Source organism: Fulmarus glacialis, unplaced genomic scaffold (assembly GCF_000690835.1).
Source record: "Fulmarus glacialis isolate BGI_N327 unplaced genomic scaffold, ASM69083v1 scaffold7389, whole genome shotgun sequence".
NCBI classification, from domain to species: Eukaryota; Metazoa; Chordata; class Aves; order Procellariiformes; family Procellariidae; genus Fulmarus; species Fulmarus glacialis.
The window spans coordinates 47,992-59,702 of NW_009235210.1; the positions used below are offsets into that span (position 1 = coordinate 47,992).

General features: G+C 38.7%; 1 protein-coding gene across 1 annotated transcript in view; it reads right to left on the minus strand.

Moving 5' to 3' along the window:
- CEP85L (centrosomal protein 85kDa-like) overlaps positions 1-11,367 on the minus strand; it is a 36,080-nt gene extending 24,713 nt beyond the window's left edge. Inside the window, exons 1-2 of the mRNA XM_009585933.1 lie at positions 11,350-11,367; positions 6,117-6,292 (exon numbers count right to left, since the gene is read on the minus strand). Coding sequence (XP_009584228.1) covers positions 6,117-6,292; positions 11,350-11,367 — 194 coding nt within the window. The remainder of the gene's footprint in view (positions 1-6,116; positions 6,293-11,349) is intronic.
- Between the last annotated feature and the right edge of the window lie 344 nt (positions 11,368-11,711).

The window sequence follows — 11,711 nt, forward strand, 5'->3', positions numbered from 1 at the left end:
AATGCAAACACATTTTTCCATGATTTGGAAGATAATGCCAAAGAACTCCAACATCAGCAAAGCTCATGAGAAAAGACGATCTCAAATTTCCTGTGCAATAAAGTCTGGTTTTTTAGTGAAATTAAGAGCCTGCAGTTCAAAGTGAATACTACCTTTCCACCAGTCACAGGAGAACTTATCTTGAAGAGAAGATGGGAACACTACTTCTGGGGGTCAAGAGGTGATCTCTGTTCTGGATGGATTGTTATTTTTTAAATGACTTTTCTGAATTGCATAGAAGCTTGAAATGCTAGCCTGACCCATGGGAGGCAAGCTAGTGCTGCAGAAAGGCAGACAAATGCACAGTCAGCAACTGTACTCTACCTTCTCAAATGCTCTGGGCTACTTAGTCAAGGGGTGTGAGGCATGAGCGGGACACAGACATGACTGTCTGCACAGAGGACTGCACCCTCCCTCCCACTGTGGGAGGTTTTCGACTTCTGCAGTCTCCTGACAGGACGAATACAGAGCAAGCCTTGCACCTCCCCTGCTGTTCTCAGCTCTGCCAAACACCAGAACTTCCTAAAAATATTTAAATCTACAGAATAGAAAACAACTCGGCACCAGTTCCACAGAAAACGATCTGGGATTGCAGCTGACCAGAACTACATCATTGTACTGCAAAAAGCAAACACTACACAAGCATGGCCTGTGAGAGAGACAAGCGCTCCGGTGGAGGGAGGCCTCAGCTGGCCAGTTTGGACACTTCAGGGAAGACTAATCAGCTGGAGAGATCTCAAGGAATAACGAAAGCTACCAGAGGTCTAGAAAACATGACCTAGAAGGAAAGACTAAGTCATATTAGGAAAAGTTTTCTAATGCTTCAGCTAATGAATCCCTAAACTGTCCAACCCAGAAAGGTTGTGGAACATCTGCTATTGCAGATAGCAGTAGCATAGACATCTACCAGGAGTGACACCACTACAGCTTGTCCTCCCTAGGGCCCAGCAGATAGGTTAGAGAGGTCCTTTATAGCGCTATATCCTCTCATTATTGCCAAGATTCAGGTTATTATGTGAAAACTAATTTTAACAAATTCCATTTCATTGATATTACTAGTATTCACCTCTGAAAAGGTGAACTTTTAAACCTGCTAAAATAATTACTCTGTAACAAAATCTTCCTGAGAGTTTAGCAGTCCAAGATACAAAAGCCTCAACCACAAGTTACCTGGGTGATTGGTGATATCAGAAAAAGATAAATGCATCTTTTTCAAGCTATTATTGCAAGCAAAGATTATTTTACACAGCAAGACACTCTGAGGAGGTTCCTCACAGCCCTACTCTCTGCACAGGACTCCCAGTTATACATGCATGCACTCAGACCCTGAGTGGCATAAAGCTTCAAAGCGTCCTCAAAAATGACTGGATACGCTAATGCTGCAGATCTTAACAGACCACCCAAAATTAAGAGAATTACAGCTTTATACTAGCAGTAACATGAGCACTATCAGAGCATGTACAGTTTGATGCCAACTACTGAAGCCAGGACAATTTGACACAAGGCAAAGAAAATCTAATTCTACTGTCCCAATGAAAACATCTGAGCATAATTCAGCTACGGATGGAAAGCTAATGATTTAGCAACTGTTTTAAAAATGTAAATGTTATTATGCCCTGAGGAATGACAGCTATTAACTGAAATTATACTTCTTTATCTACCTTTCCTTAAAAAGCTTTTCAAATATCCTTAAGCTGTCTGGAGGAGAACACCGCATGCACAGTGTTATTCTCAGCAGCTTATGTCATATGTTCAGATATTTGGCATTTATTCACGCACCCACTACATGCAGTCCCTGCCAAACAAACAGTGCTAGGACCACACTAGACACATCTACAGTGGCTGGCCAGTCTCAAGAGACATTCGCAATTGTACCAAACACTGTAATTTCAGTGTTGTGAATGTACTGAACAGAGGACAAAGAATTAAAATATGATGCCGTAATTTTCTAAACCAATACAAACACTACTGGCTCCCTCTGGTGCTAAATATAATGTAGTGTTACATACTAAACTGCCAGAGAAGTAAGGCAATGATATAATCCAATTATTTTGTACAGTAGGTGACAGACATTCTAGTAATAAGTGTTACAGCAGCAGATTTCCTCTTACAGACAGGATTTCCTCTTAAGTCCTTATTCACAGCCTGTACCAACAGCTCTTACATGGAGAAAACAGGACACAGACCTTTAAGAAGTGCCATTGTGATCCCATGCACACACATACGCCACGCTCCCTTCCTCACACCACGTTTACACTTCCTAAAGGTACAGTCTCCATCCCATTTTTTTAAGAGCAGACTTAAAAGCCAATTTCAGGCTCCAATTCATTAAATTGGCAGTGATTCCTAGAGTGGTTTTAAAAAGCAAACCAAAACAACTTTTAAACCCACCCATTTATGCTACTCTGTTCATTTATACTCAAAAATATGCATTTGTTACACTGAACAGACTACACTAATCAAATCAATTTTAACTAATCTATTACTAAATCTGCTGTTCAACACAGTGTATAGAATAAAAATCAAGCCACTTGTTCTTTTCACAGATGCAAGTGGCTGTTTGGGTTTTTAAAAATTCTGTTCACGGATTTGAATTTCCAGTGACACACCAAAGCATCCAAGTACGATGATTTACATTGTGAGCATTATTCCTTGAATCGTTTTTAATGACTATTTGAAACTTACTTGCAGCTATTCCAAACTGTTAGATTTCTGATGCAAAACAAGGAAGTTTAATAATCTAATCCAGAAGGGCTGAATTGTTGTTGCCTTTCTATCATTGTGTGCAAAGAAGGGAAGCAGGCAGCAGGTTTCTTTCCTCCTCCTGCCCCTCCTCCCTTTTTTAACAAGGTAAAGGTAGAACAGCTTAAGGCCCTGTACAGAGCCTCCACTTCCTACTTATCAACAGATTTAAGCATTGCTATGCAGAACAAGGTGTGTGGTGCGAAGTGATGTTAATCTCCTCCACCTCCTGGATTAGCGGAGTCCCAGTGCAATTCCCAATAGAAGAGGGTCTAACCTTAAAAAAACTGGTTAATGACCCTGTGGTTGAAAGGGAGGCTGGTGACAAGGGCAAGAGAAGGGTGTTCCCAGTGTGCTTCTTTTCATGCAGCTGTTCCTTGTACCTGTCAGCAGCAAACAGCTGGGTCTTGAGCACCACGCGGGCTGCTGTCCCACTCCTCTGGCTTCCAGGCAGCAGCAGGTTCCAGGCAGCTTGGTCTCTCCCAAGCTTCTGTCCCCCCAGAATTAAATAAGTCTTGCTGGCATCCTCCAGTTACAGGTTTGTAAATTCAGCATGAGACATGACTTAAGGATACCACACCTTTCAAAACTCCATGAGAACCACAGGTAGGAAGGGCCTTCTCAGCAAACACCTACTACCAAACCTCAGTCAACAAAAGATTTCCTCCTCTACCTCCTGAAAGCATAAATTCTGTAATTTAACTACCACCATCTTGAATCCTAATTAACCACACTTTAGCAAACTTTGTATTTTTATTTTAGGTCACTATTCCCAAATAAATTCAAATTCTAAAAAGAAGTTTAAAGTAAATTCAGGAAGACCAGGAGCTGGAAGACTTAGGTTTACTCCCAAACACCATCTTGACTCTCAGTGCAAGGCCTTGTGTCCCCATGTATTAAATATGGATAATACCAAATTTTCACTTAGTGCCACTTAGTGCCTTGAAGAAAGGTATTATTCACACTTAAGTCTTATTAATACCCCATCTAATAAGAAATAACACTAGTGCTTTATAATGGAGTTCTATTTCTAGGATTTTGGACAGCAGCTATATATCATTTTCTCCATGAGTGAAACCAAAAATATTTTTATTTGTCATAGAAAACACTACCTCTTCTTAAAAAAAGGAAAAAAATCTGTTGTAAAATCTTTCTAAATATGCAACATCACTTTGTACTAATTTTAAATCTTACAAACCATCTATTTTAAATAATTTTATTTCATTTTAAAATAGTAACTTTTTAAGGCAAATATTTTGCCCAAATGGAGCCTCAATATTAAAAAAAGATCCTTTTCTGTCATGTATTATTATACTACATTATTATAATTTACAACATGCTTAACTGTAACACCAAGTGTCTACTTAAAGGGAACAACTCTAACATCACTAAGTGGTCTTTGTTTTGCTTCAGTAGCTTCTAGAGTGTATTCTGCCTTTTCAGCTTGATGAAAAGGAATCATCTCAACCAACTTCTGGTCAGAAATCCAGAAAGAACTGTATTCACTATCATTAAGTCACACGAAAGTATGACTTGTACAAAAAAAGAACCAGCACACTGCCGTTGGATATCAAGAAATAGCTTTTCTTCCTCTTCAAGTATCATTAGCAGGCAACTAGGTTACAAACTGTCACTTCAGAAACTTCACCCTTGACTGTAAAGGCATTTCCAGCGTGAGAAGAATAACATGAACTGCTTTTTAAGTTGCCACTGTATAACAAGCCTTCATGTAGAGTGCAGAGGACAATAAGCTCAGCAGAGACACCAAAGACCTCTCCTAGCCATCATGGGCAACGTACTTACAAATGCTGCTGACAGCTTGGGTCCTGAGAGGTGGGCTGCAGGTTATACAGCATTACTACTGATATAGCAAGCCTGAAAAAACTACTGTAACTTAGACAGCCTTTAAGCAGTTGATCAAAAGGCTCTGACAGAGGAGATCGAAGTATCAGTTAAGAATGTTTCCATTTTAACTGCTTATTCCCTTGGGAGCTCACCACCTCTGCAGGAGAGCTGGCAGAGTGGGATGGTGTACCCATGCCTCAGCTGCTGCAGTTCATAACTTTGCATACCATCTTCAGCTGCAGAGGCAGGTAAACGCACATTAATGTCCACATCAAACTGGGGAAGCTGATGCTGACCTTCATGACAATGCTAACAGAGGTACTAGCCAGATTGCTAGGAGACAGAAACACCTTAAACCACTGCAATTCCTTGCTCTGTTGCAACAGAGGAAGGAACAGATCTTGCACAAGCATAATTCTCCTGGTTCCAAAGTAAATTATGCCCAAGTTGTGTATCTCCACCCATTTAACGACAGGAACTGCTAGATGAAATATAAAAGCATTCATAATGGATGCCTGACATTCCTGTGATCAACACACACCTGCTTTACACAGTTCTCCTTGTGCTGTGGAGGAAAGTATCAATATGAGGGCACAGCTATTTCAAGATCAGAACAACCACTCCTCTTTCAGCCATGAGCCAAGAGTTTATTATTAAAACACAGACTAAGCCAAATGATAATTACGTCAAATATAAAAATGCCCTTCTTAAATGTCCTACATCCAAACTCTGCAGCTCCTGATGACATCTGCTAATTTAGTGTAAGCTTCATTAAGCTCAAGCCCTTTATTAAAAGCACATTTTCCTCGTTAAGGCTTAATTTTATCCAAACATCAAGAACTCCAGAAATTACTTCAGATATACTAGAAACTTAACAGCAGTGAGTTGCTGCCAAGGCCCATTTCAGATTGATAGCAATTTTAATAAGCAGCGATGTATTTACTGACATATAGATCCTGGATTTAATATTTTATTATCCGAATAATTTGTATAAGCATTTGAATAGGATTTTACCACTGAATGTTACTGCAAAGGTCAATTTCCCAAAGCTTTATCAACTGGCTTCAAATATATTGCATTTCTGTACTTGCCATGGAAAAGAAAATCAGGGCAATGCAGTTTACCAGCTTCCATCTTGCAAGTCACTTTCAAGACCTGTACAAGTGGAAAGATGTCTGATACAAACCCCCAGACTGGTAAGAAGCTAAGCTGGGGAAGCTGGCAGCAGAACTGGCTGTTGGTCTCACTCACCCTCTTCCACTGCAGAGGCATTAAACCCCTAAGTAAATTTCCAACTCTGTAAAAGACTTTTAGCCAGCAGCCAGTCTTCTCTCCTAGCAAGGATTAGCTCCCCTATATTTGTGCATAAATATTTGCTGGATTGGAACCTAACAACTTTACTGAGTAAGCAGCTCTCCTGAAAGTCAGTTTCTACATCATAGCTTTTACATCATCTAATCTAATCAATGCAGCAGGAGCAGGTTACTTACCGATCGATCACAATCTCTTTCTGTCTTAGCAGTCCCTCTTTGATTTTCATTAGAGATTCCCAGTTGCTGAAGTCCTGATAGCTGGTAGCTGGGTAACTTTGACGAGATGTTCCAGTCGGAAGCTGCATAAAATAATTGTAGAATTGGCCTCCAAAACAATACAGGTAAATAATATCCTAGATATTAGGATAAAAACAAAGTGGTTTGTTGTTTCAGAAACCTAACAGTTGTTTTTCAGTTTAATTCAGAATTGCTTTATATAAAATAATCAGATTTATAAACAAGTTTCTTGAAACAATCTTCAGTCCATTATCAGTGATTTAAAACTTATTTTGTCTTTTTTCTACTAAAGAATTCATAGATCTGAAAGCAGTTTGAGATTAAGAGCTCATTTAGAATTTAAGTACGTAATTAAGACAAACACCACAAAATGTTCATATCCTGCTGCAATTCTTGTAGTACTACAAATGAGATAGCTTGATAGCTTTAGATCTGCTGATAACTGCAGATAACGGTTACCATTCCTTTCATTTGTTTGACTCCCACCTGTAACTTTAGCATATAGAGAAAGAGAAATTCCCCTACATGTGTGTGCATTTAAAATATGGAACATGGAAATATAATTCTGGTTAAACTCTAACTGTTTCCAAGAATAAAAGTTTCACAAGTAACAGGTTTCAGGCTTTCCATTCATCTTCACAAAAGCCAGGCTATGTGTCTCACAACAAACTGAGGATGACAGCTGAACTGAGTATGAACCAACAACATTATGGTTTGGAAGAAAAGTAAACAACTAACTGGGATGTTTAATCAACTGAGAATATAAAAAGTATTACAAATATTTGTATCAGGAATTCATTTAAGGGAAGGTTTAAGTTAGAACTTCTGTGATCAGACTGAGGGATCCCATCCCAGCATTGGCTGCCATGCTTCCACCAGTTTTTAAATCACTGAAAAAAAGATTTCTGTTTATTATCTGGGAGGCATCCTGGACTATGTTGCCTTTTTATGGTTTTGGAAGAGAGCCGAAGGAAAAAAAAGTGAAAACATGGCTAATTTTTTTTTTTTTTTAAGTTTAAATAGATTGTAGGATATTTTTACTTGTATTGCTCTAAAATGTTTTAAATTTCATTTGAAATGACAATAAACTGTATTAAGACCAAGACACATCATCAACAATTAAAATTAGGTAAACAATTGTCAAGTAGTCCGTGCTTCTGGTCAAAGCTTTACTGTGAATTATAACACTGAATGGGGAGAATTCATTGCCTAAACCCCCATACCATCATGTGCTGAAGTCAGGAACAAACTCCTGACAGGTGTGGTTTCTTCTGAAAGTTGAAAAAGTACTTTTTTCCCATTCATTCTAGTTCAGTTCCATCCCTAGCTTGCTCATTGATAAAATGGACAGAAAAACATTTTCCCTCTTTTAATTTATAACTTAGAACTGACAAGCTGACAAGACTTACTAGTTCTAAAATCTAGTTCTTACTAGTTCTAAAATCTTTCAAGACTGTCAGACATACCACTCCACCCCCTCCAAGTCCAATTCATCTGCTTCAGGGAATATTTCCTTTGCTTAATAAACTGGACAGCTTCAATAGTAAAATTAGTTATGAATGATTTTAAAAAAAAAAAGGTCAACAATTCTACACATTAAACACTTCATGCCAATTTCTAGCAAGAGACACACTGAAAATGTTAACTGTGTATCCTTGATATTGATACAATATCAAGTGTTGTATCTTTGTTGAAAAGGCCATATTGACTGGATAAACAGTGCTTTTTGAGGAAAAGTAAAATGTGAAATAATATTAAAATCAAATTTTCTCTTGAAATGGTTCACTGATTTATGACTATGGTTAATATTTCTTATCCCATGCTCATTCGTGATTACGTCCTGCAAGCAATAAAAAACACAGAAAACATCTGAAAATTCTCTCAATTGTTGCATCCAAAAAAAGTGCCTCACACAACTGCTTACTGAAGCATGTTCTAGGTTTTAAAGTTTTGTGGGAACAAAATTTGTCACATCTGCAATTTCTAGTAAGTTAGTCCATTAAGCCTATGCTTGTTCAAGGAAGTTATGTTAAAGATGGCACTGTGCTCTACTGGGAGGCAAGGAATGGCAAAGCTAAGCACTGCTTGGATTAAGATCTACCACCCATTCGCTAACATTTGAGATCAATGTAACAGCTGTCTTGCTTCATTTTTCATGCACAATGATCAATATTAGCATTAAAAAATCCTAAATTGGTGATATCACCTTGGCTTTTTTTGGTTTGGGCAGCGGTCTAATAAAACTTAGGAAAGATACCAAGTCATGATTCTTCCTGTAAGTAATTCAAGGATCAATGACTCTAAAATTAATTTTGCCTGGGTCACTCAATCCAGACCAGGTAACTTCATAATCATCTTTGGTGCTTACAGAATACCTTAGGATTGTCACATATTGTTCTGTATTACAGTTATCCATGTGACTGCCTGTATTAACAGACACCAGCACAAAACTATTTCAGTGAAAGTCTCTCTTAGTCACACGTGCCGTGTCATGGAGCATGAAGTGGCAACATCAGGAACTATCACTGTACTTTGTGTCATGAAATTTTTTCCTGTGCTTCTCCCACTATAGTGCTGAAGAATGCTTTTCTATATCCACCTCATACCACTACGCTACAGTCAAAAAAAGAGAAAGAAATAGTCCTTAATGCAGCTGGGATTAGACCCTTACTTTTCAGAGCCAGAAATTCCATCTCTACCCAAAAGAAACAACCCACCAGGGTTTAACATGATAAACAGGAAATATATGGCTTTATAAAGCCAAATCAATCCATTTATTGAGCAAGGTAAATTTTGTCTTTAAGACTGAACTATAAAAATGAAGAGATTAAAGACAACTATTTAAATATGAACCCATCTTAACTGAAAACATTTTGGAAGCCACCAGTGGTTTCTCTAGCAAAATTCTTCAAAGCAAGCCCATTACTTCAATCTAGCACCTTTGCAAACTTAATTGTTTGCACTAAAATTAGAAAGAAACCCTTCAACTTTGGTACCATAAGTGACTATACAAGAAGTTAATTAAATATTAAGGCTGCTGAAAAGCAAGGCAATGAGTTTTGCAAGGTTAATAACAGAGTAATATTTTGTCAATGAGATGCTAATGATAGTGTGTTTTTTTAAAAAAAATCTAATATATAAAGCCTCCTTAGCTGACTGACTGAGATGCTTTTGGCTTTGGAATATATCTAATTTTATGGAGTACACATTCTGTAATATACATATGTAACAACAAATAAAATATTATTTTGTATTATAACTGTGTGCTTCAATTTGTCACTCTGAACAGATGAAAACAACAACAAAAAATATTTCTGTTTCTGGTATCATGTTTCAGCCAATTTAAAAAAAAAAGAATATGCTAAAAATACCTCTTAGCACTTCCCAGAATAACAAGACATTTCACTCATTTATGAGCACATGGTGTTGACTACTCCAAACAGCCTTCTAGCTGCTTTGAATGGTGTGGTAACACACAGGTGGTCTACTTACATTCGAATATTTTGTCTCCTAAGGACATCAAACCAAATAGTGAGAGCAAGATACACTTTAGTACTCATATACAGAAAGCCATCCACAACTCCAAGTCCTCAAGTTCAATCCTCCACAACTACAAAATAAAATACCAAGTTAAAACACGCAGCATTCCTTTCCATCTGCCCTAGAAAATACAACTATTTTTGTCGCCTGGCACCCCTTCCAAGGGTATCAGCCTTGGATTGAGAACATCTGTTCAGTTAAAACAGTATCGTTTGCACAGTGGCGTCCAAAGGTCCTCACTAGCTTGTTTTTTGACAAGGGCTTGGCCTTGACTTTCACGACCTGGCAAGCCTTCAAGTCACTGCTGAGACACAGCTAGCTGCTGGGAAAAAAAATAAAATTAAAAAAAAAAAATCTTTGCTGTACTAGCCTATATGCAAATATTTATTACTAGAACACACATTGCTGACTGATTCCATCATGTTTCTTAACAGTGGGAAAATAATTTTTCTCTGGACTAAAGGGTAACAACATTTGGATAACTTAGGCCAATAACAGCTGGGTTTTTTAATTGTGCTAATTAAAATTATCTTCTCCAAACATGCTCATAGTTTCTGCCTGAAGCAGTTCAGTGTCTCAGCACACAGAGTAGCACAGCATTCCACCTAACGTGCTGTATCGCAAAGTAAAGGTGGAGTCCAAAAGTGTCAAAATGATAGCCGATCTCAAAAAAGGCAATGGATTTTAAAGGTTTTTTTTTCTGAAAGTTGCAGTTTAAATAATTTAGCACTGTCTATACTACAGCTGTAAAATTTTCACAGCCCACTACTAACAGCTAGCAGAGTGCCAAAAGTTATGCTACGTGAATAATCCCTTTTGGCCAACTGCTTGCACTGCCCTGTGCTATCATAAAACCTCCTCTCCTGCTGCATTTATAGGCGTTCATTATTCAGGAGAAAGAGAATTCCTTGCATCCACAGCTAATCCAAGGCAAAGAATCAGCACAACGAATGTCAGCAGAACACAAACGGTTCCTTTTGTTCGACTGACAGTGGCGGAAACATATGAGTGTTTCAGGGACATAGAGTGTTTCAGGCTGTGCTTCAGGGACACAGTACTTGCCCTACCACCTCACTGGGCGATGAGGGAGAAAGAAGAGGTGGATGTGACAGCAGCAAGGCCAAATACACTATTATCACAGAGATGCCTCTTGCTCTTTGCTCCCCTGTGATGGGAAAAGGATTAGACCTATAAAGGCAGAGCAGCAGTCCCTGATGAGCTCTGCAACTGCTCCCTGCCCTGGGTAAGGAAAGAAGGATTTACCCATCCCTTCCTCCCCACCCAGATTTCTTCCTAACATCAGGCTGAGTGTTTCAGCTCACAATAGCTCCCTTAATTCTGACAATCACAGAGGATCATCCATCTTCTTGCCAGCAAAACACGACAGGGCTAGTGGCTCTCAGGCAGGAAAAGCGAGAGGAGGCTGCAAGCATGGAATCAGGCCCTAATTTTAAATCACTTTAAAAGCAAGGCAAGGAATCATTTCTATAGAAAGACGCCTTGCTGAAACACACTAGAAAGAACAGCCAAAAAGAAGCATTGTAACAGATTCCCGGATGGGTAAAAACAAGGCTATGGACTGATTCAAGAAACCCTGACTTGTGGTGTCTGTATTTCACCACCACCCACTTACCACGCCACTCTGCTCCATCTTTGCCATTTAGGGAAGACAGTGTTTCTGCTTAGCAGGATATAATCACTACAATTCTTGGCAGCAACACCTAGGCTGTATCACATTTTGCTATACTTCCACAAATCTCCAGCAGTCATGGGGGAGAGAACTCTAATCATGCCCTTGCACCCTGATTCCAGCCATGGTACGTGTGGCGTTCTTTGAGGAATTTTTAATGAGGAGGAGGACATAATTAAAATCAAAATTGAAATATCGTCAAATTGTGAGGTACTGAGAAATATAGACGTATCACAGAGAGGCATTGCCAACAGCAAGTGGTGAAATCCAGCACGGGGGGGAGGGGGATCAAAAAAATCAATAAG